At 39.8% G+C, this 9,789-nt stretch overlaps 1 protein-coding gene across 1 annotated transcript in view; it reads right to left on the bottom strand.

Annotated features, from left to right (window-relative positions):
* Positions 1-1,104: 1,104 nt before the first annotated feature.
* ENPEP (glutamyl aminopeptidase (aminopeptidase A)) overlaps positions 1,105-9,789 on the bottom strand; it is a 38,057-nt gene continuing 29,372 nt past the window's right edge. The window contains exons 11-20 of the mRNA XM_010293080.1: positions 9,709-9,789; positions 7,924-8,051; positions 7,754-7,809; positions 6,772-6,920; positions 5,941-6,016; positions 5,750-5,851; positions 5,470-5,640; positions 2,806-2,946; positions 1,917-1,995; positions 1,105-1,666 (exon numbers count right to left, since the gene is read on the bottom strand). Coding sequence (XP_010291382.1) covers positions 1,517-1,666; positions 1,917-1,995; positions 2,806-2,946; positions 5,470-5,640; positions 5,750-5,851; positions 5,941-6,016; positions 6,772-6,920; positions 7,754-7,809; positions 7,924-8,051; positions 9,709-9,789 — 1,133 coding nt within the window. The 3' untranslated portion in view covers positions 1,105-1,516. The remainder of the gene's footprint in view (positions 1,667-1,916; positions 1,996-2,805; positions 2,947-5,469; positions 5,641-5,749; positions 5,852-5,940; positions 6,017-6,771; positions 6,921-7,753; positions 7,810-7,923; positions 8,052-9,708) is intronic.

Genomic DNA, 9,789 nt, shown 5'->3' with positions numbered 1-9,789 from the left:
ATCTGGGACTATATAAGCTTCTCTGGAGCCCTCTGTGCCGTACCAAGGCCCAGAGGCATGCAGAGCCTGTACCCCAGGATTTCTGTACATTAGAGCCATCTCCTCAACATCTCTAACTTTCCCTTTGAATAGCATTGCAGAATGAGGGGAAGAGAAGTGCTTTCCATGCTTCTGTCCTCCCATCTTGCTTCAGAGTTTCCTGACAGCTGTGCCTCATGTCTCCCAGGGCTACCTACTGTTAGATGCTCCTTGGTCCTTGTCCCAGGGTGTCTGGGTAGGGACTGGCTCTAGGTGGTTCCCTTCTGCTGTGCCTTTCCACTCAGAATACTGGGAAGAAGTCAAGGAGGATGGGACTGATGCTCACATTTGCTGCCTGATGGTGTCAGCACACAGCAAATGGAAACCTGGGGACTCCAAGGCACCCCAGCTCCCAGCCTGGGAGAGGCAGGCAGAGTGGCCCCGCTGCCTTCTCCGGCATCATAGTGGCAGAGGGACTTGGGGCTGAGAGTCGTTTCTTTGCTGCGTGTGCTTCTGCAGTAGACTGAATTGCAGCAGCGGGACTCATCTGCCTCCTCTGCCTGAATTTGCCCTTTTTTTGGTATTTTCTCAGAGGAGATAATAGGTTTTTCCTCCTCAAAAGTCACTGAAACTCTATGTATGGCATAGCTGGGCTATGTAACAGCTAGTTTTCTATAAGCCAGACAGTTTTACCACTTTATTAGAAAGAGACTGAGATTTCCAGGTAGATTTTTTATTTTATTTTATTTTCTAAGAAAAAAGACAGTATCACATATCTTGTTTGCAGTAATGGCTGCCACAAGTTCTTCTTTTGAGAAGATTTAGAAATAAGGAAAAAATAACCAAGACAACCCCTACCCCAAGCTACAGAACCCAACTAATATTGAAAAAGAAGCTGATAATATCGATCCCTTGTGTACTGGTAGTTAAATTTCAAAAATCAATGGAGAGGGAAGCTTAACTGGCCTTTCTGTAGTATCATAATGCAAAACTAAATCCCAAGTGTAGAATTTTTATGGCTATAAATATAGGGAATGATTTTCAGACAATGTTAAAATTACTGCTTAATTCTCTTTCCTTCAGGAGAAAGCTCCTATGAAGTGTACTTGGAAAGGAATCCCTGAGTGTACTAGATATACCTCTGTGCGAACCAAGAAGTAGCTTTTCAGAGTGGTATGTGGAAGGAGTGAGATCAGCTTGATCAGCGAGGACCCCAGTTCTGCCATCACTTCTGCCTTGAGTAACTTTAAACATTTGTCCTATTTGTTCAGACAAATTCATCTCTCAAAACATAAAGCTATTCCTGCACACAAGTGCTGTCAGGATCTGGGATCAGCAACTACATAAACATTGCTCTGGCAGTGGTCTCCTGAGTTTGCAGAAAAAATATTAGGCCTTGGTCCTTTAAGGTGCCTAGGTGAGAAATCCACATTGCTAACTATCTCTGAGGATCTCAGTGCCCAGAATGAGTGCCTGGTATTTTTAACAAAGTAAGATTTTAAGGGCCTAACTGTGCTTCTAGCCACGTTCGTATTTCTTCCTTGTTTGCTTTTAGCCATTCAATGTTGTTCTTCACCTGCTCAATTGACTGATTCCTGGACAATTCTCCTGCCCCAGCATTAGGATATTTCTCAAAGAAATTTTCCATCTGTAAAAGAGAGAGAAAAAGAATTGACATAAAGCAAATAATGCTGCTATTGGGCAAGTGGCTTTTTACAGGGACCTGGTCAAGGGCAGTTTTGGCTGGGAGAGATATTTAAGCTCAGCCTAGTAGCACTGGAATAGTTTTACAGTAACTCACGCTGCTTTACACATTTAGAGGATAAAAAGTCAAGTTTCCTGGCCAGTAGATTGTTGAGTATATTGACTTAAAACTAAGAGAAAAGCTGTCACCATACCTGCCAAAGCTGGAGCTCAGTGTTGAAGGTTTGGGTGATAGTTACTATTCGACCAAGGCCTCTGTCATTGATAGTGAATCTAGAAAAACAATTTAATAAATGGTGTTTGATGCAAAAGCATTAAAAAAGAAAAGGCACAAGTAATTATCCGAAGCTTTGATTTCTAACTGTGCTACAATAAAACAGATGCACTCAGATTTCAGCATTTTTTAAAATACTTGAAAAATAGTACTCCTATACAAGATCTGTGCTGTTCTCAAATATGTTTACTAATGGAGTGATCTCTTCTGGTGGATTTTTTTTTTTTAATTGATGACTTATCGTCTCATGCTTAAAATTAGGTGTAATGCTGCTCAGCAATACAAATGCTGTCCAGTTCACAGCTCTAGGCTTGCAGCTGTGCTTTGCTTCTGTGCCCTCACCAAGCACTTAGAAAGGAGAAGGAAGGAGACAGAAGTCACTCAAATACAGAGGAGCAAAGCTAAGAGGTTTGCTATTACTTCCACTGCTCATCTCTATGTCAGATACTTGCTGTTACCACTAGGAGTTAAAAAAAATTCTATACAGCCTTCTTTTTATGAAATCAATAGAAGGAGTGGAAACATGACTGACTAATTGCCATGCTATAACCAGATTTCTTGGTAGAACTTTCTATACTTTTAAATCACCATTTATTGGTAGTGATCATTTAGGGAAATAATGGTTTTCAAGTTAGCAGCAAAGCACTTTTTCATAGCAGATGGATATAAAGTGTTGAATACGCTTTCAGTTTTCATTATGCAAAGGCCAGTGATTATAACTGTAGAGTGAAAATATAGAAAAGCATAGCATATAACAAGATATACAGATGGATGTAGACCTAAAGTTTCCAATAAGTTCATTAGCGTACCTGTCAACTAAGTACTGCCAGTTAAGTCGTATCCAGTCCCAGGCCATTGTTTTCCCATAGGTGTTATACGAGATGTATCTCAGGACTGTGAACACATCTTGGCTTTTGATGAGGCTGGTGTTGTAAATATATTTCAGATACCTAAGGGAAATGCCATAAGAATCAATGAGAACCTTTCATGAAAAAGGAAAGCAAGTAATAAGTTAACACTTTCAGTGGTGACTTAACTGATGATGATGAGAAAAAATGCAATGCTAATGTCTATATTTCTCAAGTAATTGCCACTACCGTCTACAGCTGATTTCCAAGCAGGAAGATTATTTTTGCCTACAGTATTTTAAAGGTGAAGAACACTGATCTATAACATAAGTATCTGTTGATAACTGTGTCAAGAGATAATTGTATTGAAAGAAATCTAAGCAGTTAGGCATCTCTTTAGAAACTAAGTAGGGTTTATGTCTCTAAGTTACATGAAAATAGGCAAAACCCATTATTATTCCTTTATTTTAATCAAGCAGTGAAAACAAGACTGGATCAGTAAGTAGTCCAGCCTGTTTGGGTAGACAAGTGCCAAAAAAGTAGTAGTCCAGGCTATAAAGATCTTATAAGGACCATGAGTATACACCCAGGTGGTTTAATCACACTGAAACCTGTGCTGTCTGTTCTGAAACTCTTATCCACACAAAATTAAAATTCATTTGGGCATAGCGTGCCTGCAAGTGCTGCAGTTATGCTTCCAGTTACAGCACAAATGGTTTTGACTGACAGTGGAGGGATCCCTTAGCACGCACATTTGCAAGGAGATGAGCAGCATGGTCATGGCTTCACAGCAAGAGCTGCAGAACACCCTTAAGATGTTGTAGGATTAAGGATTGTCTTCTCTTTTCCTGTATGTAAGGACAATTTTCTCAATCTGATTGCTTTTTTCCCCTTCCCCATTATTTTAATAGTAAATTAAGAGACAAGTTCTCCCTGCTTTAGGGGAGATTTTTTATTTTCTGCAAATATAGACTGACCTAGCTAATTAATCCATGTCTTAATCGTGCCAGCAGTTACAGAATGGCTTTATATTATGGTTGTTGTGGTCACAAGGATCTAGGAATACAGCTGCATCCTACCACTATTTTAATTACTCTCTTACATTCACTCTTCTTGAATCTCCAATACTTCCTTGTTTCATCTAGTTTCATCTTGTTTAAACTTGGAACTCTTCCGGGCAGAGACTGCTCCATCTTATGATATTTAGATAGGGCTCCAACAAAGTGGTGAATGGCCCTGGTGAAGGTGTTTGCTTGCATCTCTGCTACATGATGCAACTACATGCAAAGTTATCTGATAAGTGTGCTGGTTTTGTCTGGGGTAGAGTTAATTTTCTTCACAGTAGCTAGTATGGGGCTATGCTTTGGATTTGTGCTGGAAACAGTGTTGATAATACAGAGATGTTTTCTGTTATTGCTTACACGGAGTCGAGGCCTTTTCCGCTTCTCACCCCACCCCACCAGTGAGTAGGCTTGGGGTGCACGGGAAGCTTGGAGGGGACACAGCCGGGACAGCTGACCCCAGCTGGCCAAAGGGATATCCCGTACCATATATCCCATGCCATATGATGTCATGCTCAGCATATGAAGCTGGGGGAAGAGGAAGGAAGGGGGGGATGTTCAGAGTTATGGCATCTGTCTTCCCAACTAACCATAACGCGTGATGGAGCCCTGCTTTCCTGGAGATGGCTGAACACCTGACTGCCAATGGGAAGTGGTGAACGAATTCCTTGTTTTGCTTTGCTTGCATGTGTGGCTTTTGCTTTGCTTATTAAAATGTCTTTATCTCAACCCATGAGTTTTCTCACTTTTATTCTTCTGATTCTCTCCCTCATCCCACCGTGGGGGAGTGACCAAGCAGCTGTGTGGTGCTTAGCTGCTGGCTGTGGTTAAACCACAACAATAAGCTTAAAGGAGCTGGTGTGTCTATGCAGAGCGGCAGCCTGGGGAGATGCTCGCCCAGTCGGACAGCTGGACCAGCCTGGGGCAGTATCCAGGCTCCCCATCGCTGCTATGGCGGCATGAATACATCATTTCTGGTTCTAGCTCAAGCACCTCTGCACCACACTTCAGGGAGCATTACAACTTCACATGGATGCCTTCATAGGACTATTAGTAACAATTGCTCAAGGTTGTTTGCCTAATTTTGGCTACTTAGAAGGTAGACTTCTAATCTAAGCAAACTCCCTTTGTAGCCAATCAAGGATGACTGGCAACACCCAAAAGCAATTCTTCCCATTGATTCTAAGTCCCTTTCTTGGTCTGGGATAAACAGTGCTCTGGAGGTCCTGACTCCCTTCACTCATTACACAGGAAACATAGACGACTAATTTTCTCCTGATGCTTAACTATTAGGCAGCTAAAATTACACAGGGTGAAGGCACTGCTGGAAGAGCTGAAGGCTGCTGATTGTGTGCAGAAACTACCATGTGTTCAATACCTTTTCACTAAAGGAGCAAGGCTTTTTTTCTACTATGGTACAATCTCAGAGGGGGGTGTTAGATAACTGGTCTTGAAAATGTGTTGCATTCCTCATGCTGCAATCTGACAAAAATGACAGCACAGGAGAGAGGAGAGGGGAATGAGCAAATGGTGATAAAGAAAAATCTTTGTGTGTTTAAATCACCTGTTCAAAAGGGTGATGTTCTTCACGGATGCCAGGCCATACAGCAGCTTTTCTTTTTCTTGTGCTAATGAAGTTTCTTGGTATTTCTTGAACATGTAATTCCATGATGACTCATTGCCTGAGTTCTGCATCCCATAGCGATATACTAGGAGTCGGAGATTTACAGGAATACTAAAATAAAGAAACAGTATTTGAATATTCTTCCCACTTTCCTACTTGAGGTCTGTGACCAAGTCACATGCCGTGTTCTTCACCAGCCATAAAAGCTGTGAGCACTCACGTTTTTCCTTGTAGCCATTGCTCAAATAGTTGAGAAGCATTGTTCAAAGATTCTGTGTCATCCACACTACAGGCAAAGTCTAGAACAGATGCACGAAGAAGCCTTTAAGAGAGAGAGAGGTATTTTACTACTGCTTAGTATTCTTTGAATCCATCAATAATATGAGAAGGAAAAAAAAAAGATTGTTCAACCTCTCCAAATGGCCTCCAAAATCATTCCAGTGCAGTTGATCCACAATGGGTTTTACCAGGTAGCGAAAATATTCCTGAGGTAGAAAAAAAAAGAGAATTGGTTACTTGTGTAGTTTCTTTAAATAAATAATAGTATATTTGTGCTCTTAGTTTATGGTCCTTCATTTTTCCCACAACTAGCATCTCTCTTAAAAATAACACATGCACACACACAACCTTTCCAGATCACCACGGCATGCCAAGTCTGAATGCTTGCAATACTGATGCGCAGGTAGGACAAAGGCAACCTGCTTCTCTCCAGCCTTGTCTGTGTTCCCAAATGAAGGCTGGGGCACAGCAAGGACACACTGCCACAACTGTTTTCCAGAGATAATGCTTAGTTCAGGACATACTTATTTTAGTGACTATTAAATCATGTTTAGCATGTTAGGTCAACTAATAAACCTGCTCACTGCCACAATGAGATACAGCCATCCTTCATGCTGAGGACAGGTGTCAGAGATTTTGTTGCCCTATACATACTTCTTTATTGGATGCAGAACAACCTTGACTAACAAAAATCTGTACTGTGACTTATGGTGATGGATTATAAGAATAATCAGGCATAATTTCTTTTCTCCAAGTGCATAGCCCTGAATTGAGAATCCAGGTGATTCAGAGATTGGTACTAAGCAGTTTTCAGCACTTTTTAAAAGAGTATAGTAACAAAAAGTAAATAGTGATAGCTCAGCACAATTGAAAATTACTCGAACTTCAATATTATTGCTGTTACAGATCCTGAACCGTCAAATCCAGTGGTCCAATGCAGGAATTTTTTTTTGCTTCATCACCTGAAACCGGGATAGAGATTTGTATCATCTTCAAGCATGTTTGCAAGGTAAGTTACAGATGATATAACCCTATGCCAAGGTAAATAGTCTGTTTCATTTGTTAGGTATTTTGTGAGCTCCAGGGGAACAGAGTAATTCACAAGTCCAGATCTGTGGAAGGAGAAAACATAACTTCTGTTATTTCAATGAATTTGGGGGACTTGCTTCTTTAAAGATATTAGAACAATATTTACTTTAGACAGTCTGAAATAATAAAGTTGGGGAGGGGGAAAATAGTCTGGAATGCAACTTGGGAGGTGTTTTCCGAAGAGACCACCGAGGATCACTGTTGATCGATGCCCAACTGCAGGAGCTCTCACTTCCATGAGGAGGCTGCTCACATTGTGTAGCAGCCCAGCGTGCCCAGAAGTGGATAGCCCTCAACTGACTACATTAACTTCTCTTACACAAAAAGAGATTGCTAGTTCTGGAGACATCCTGAAAGGCTGAGGAGATTTAGACTTAACAGGCTGTCACAGAAGGTCGCCTGAAGTTTATCTGTGTCAGCGTGGCTGGGTACAAGAGCTAGAAGTTTCCAAGCAAGTTTCTAAATAAGATAGCTGAGGTGGTAACTTCCTAATGCCATGCTATGCATTGTAGGCATGCCTCTGATTTTCTGGACACCTAACCTCTTCTGGAGTGCTTCTATTATTGTTACTTACATGGCAAAAACACCCCTTTCTAAGACCTGTGCAATTAAAGCCCTATTTTTTTCTGCCACTGAACTGAAGGGGAGCATTTTTCTTGACTGCATTGGTACTGCAAGTTGCCAATGCATACTTGAATTTACCCCCTTTTGGAGGACAACATAAACCAATAAATAATTAAGACTTGTAACCAATTCAGGAATCTTCTTTCAACCACCTGAGTTGAGTTAATTCTAATTAATAGGCAATGAAAAATGAAAAAACTTGTGTTGAAATCTCTGCAGGGAGTTAGTTTACCTTGCTAAAGAAAAGGCATCATCCAAAATCCCTGCACGGTCAGCAGCTGAAAAACTCTGTGTGAAAAGAGGAAAAGAGTGATCAAGAATGTATAGATTATTTGCAAAAAGAACAGCATCTGCAGACCTTTATAAGAGACCCACCAGACAGGCTAATGTTATGACACTCACTTTGTGGTTGCTGACCAGAAGAGTGCCTAACCTGGCCCAGTTTTGACTATCATAGTTCACCCGATAGAATCCAATGTGATCTGGGTTAACGTTCACAAAAGTATTAGGAGGTGATGCTATTATAATTCCTGCAAAATAAACAAACAGTGATCGGTTTGCGCATCTTATATGACACAGAGCTCACTGGAGATTCCTTAACTCCAAAAGTAATGTTTGGTTTTAATGAATATCAAAATAACATCCAAACCTTAATTTTATTTATTTATTTTTTAAATGGCTGTGAGTAAAGATAAGTTATTATAGACTTTAATGAATGCCAGCACTTGCCTTAGAATAGTGAATTGTGGTGATTACTTGGGCCAGCTAGTTTGTTAAATGTAAAACGGAGATCATCGTGATGAGGGTGAGGATGGTGAAAATTACTGTCACTGTAAAAAGCAAAAAATTGCAAAGAAACAGCTCTTTCAAATATCTCTTTTAAAATATTTTTCACCCTCATGATTACTATTAGTTTTAAAGTTCTCATATTTTATCCTCCATTCATTTCATTTTTCAGTTTATTTCAACTAACTTTTTAAGATTTTTCTTCCCTGTACTCTTCTCTGGTTCAGTTTTTGTAGCTATAGATAAAGGAATTACAAAATAGGTTGAGACTTTACTCAAGCACTCATGTTTAAGGAATTTCCCATTTAAAATGAATCCTTGAAAAATGTTCCTTTCTTAGAAGCTTGGTCTGGTCCAGTTGGTGCTGCCAGTTATGAACGTTTTTCTATTGTCCATTGAAAGCAGTGGTCTTCAGTCTGTGGTTTGAGGGTGGCTGGAGTTAAAGTCACTTTTCTGTTTGAATGATCCATACAAGGTATTTTAAAGGGCATTTTTTTCCATGCTGTTGCTGTTTGCCCTACTAGCTGAGATTTTTATGGGTGTGGAAGTAAGCACTTAATCATGCCTTTGCAGGCTCTGTCAAGTTAATAGCCCCTTGCAGCCCACTGTAATGTCATGTGGAAGTTAGAGAAGGAAATTTTTTTTGCGTTGATCTCTGACTTGTATCATGACATAAGACTTTTTTTGTTTGCTTTTGGATACTAAAAGCAACCAGATAAAAAAAAAAAGCAGAACAAAAGACAAATTACATTTTAAATAGGTAACATTCAAACAAGTTCTCAAAAGAGCTGATTGTGATATTTCTGAAATTCCAACATGTGACAAAATTTAAAAATTCAAAAAGTCAGTAACTTTTTTCTTTTTTTCCCCCATTTTTGGCCACTAGAGTTATAGAATGAGAAATTCATATTTGATTGCATAATAGAACAGTCATGAAAAATACCCATGTAGGTATTTCCTTACTCCGGAAATCAGGATTAGAAAATGTGTTTAATCATTTGGAGCTTTTTAACTGAACTCAGATTGCCAGTTTACCATGCCACAGATGCATTCATCAGCCTCCCATTTCATCTCTTTTCTTAGACTTGACAAAGGATGTATCTAAGTCCCATTGATTTTAGTACATCATAATTAAGAGTAGGCTTAGAGGCTTCCTTGAATAGGACTGGATTTAAACACAAGCACTTTACTGAACTGAGCCTAAATTGACATAATGTGTGTATAGGGGAAATAATCATCTTACTGCAGAAATAACTACTAACTTCAGCGCAACCAATCTGTGTGCTGGTTCCCAGATCTGAAAACTGAAAAGCATGAAAGTTATTCTGTATTTTATTTCTTGTTAAGGACATTGAAAAGCTTTATCTATTCACTACTCTTACAAGAGAAGGGGAAGTTTACCTGCAGAATCTGATGTGTTGTAGAAAGTATAATTTGTTGAACTCCCAAGTCTCCATTTCACTGGTATATTCCATTTGTAAC

The sequence above is a fragment of the Phaethon lepturus genome, unplaced genomic scaffold (assembly GCF_000687285.1).
Source record: "Phaethon lepturus isolate BGI_N335 unplaced genomic scaffold, ASM68728v1 scaffold16938, whole genome shotgun sequence".
Classification (NCBI taxonomy): Eukaryota; Metazoa; Chordata; class Aves; order Phaethontiformes; family Phaethontidae; genus Phaethon; species Phaethon lepturus.
The sequence above is the reverse complement of the archived record's forward strand: the minus strand, read 5'-3'. Positions and strand labels throughout refer to the sequence as shown.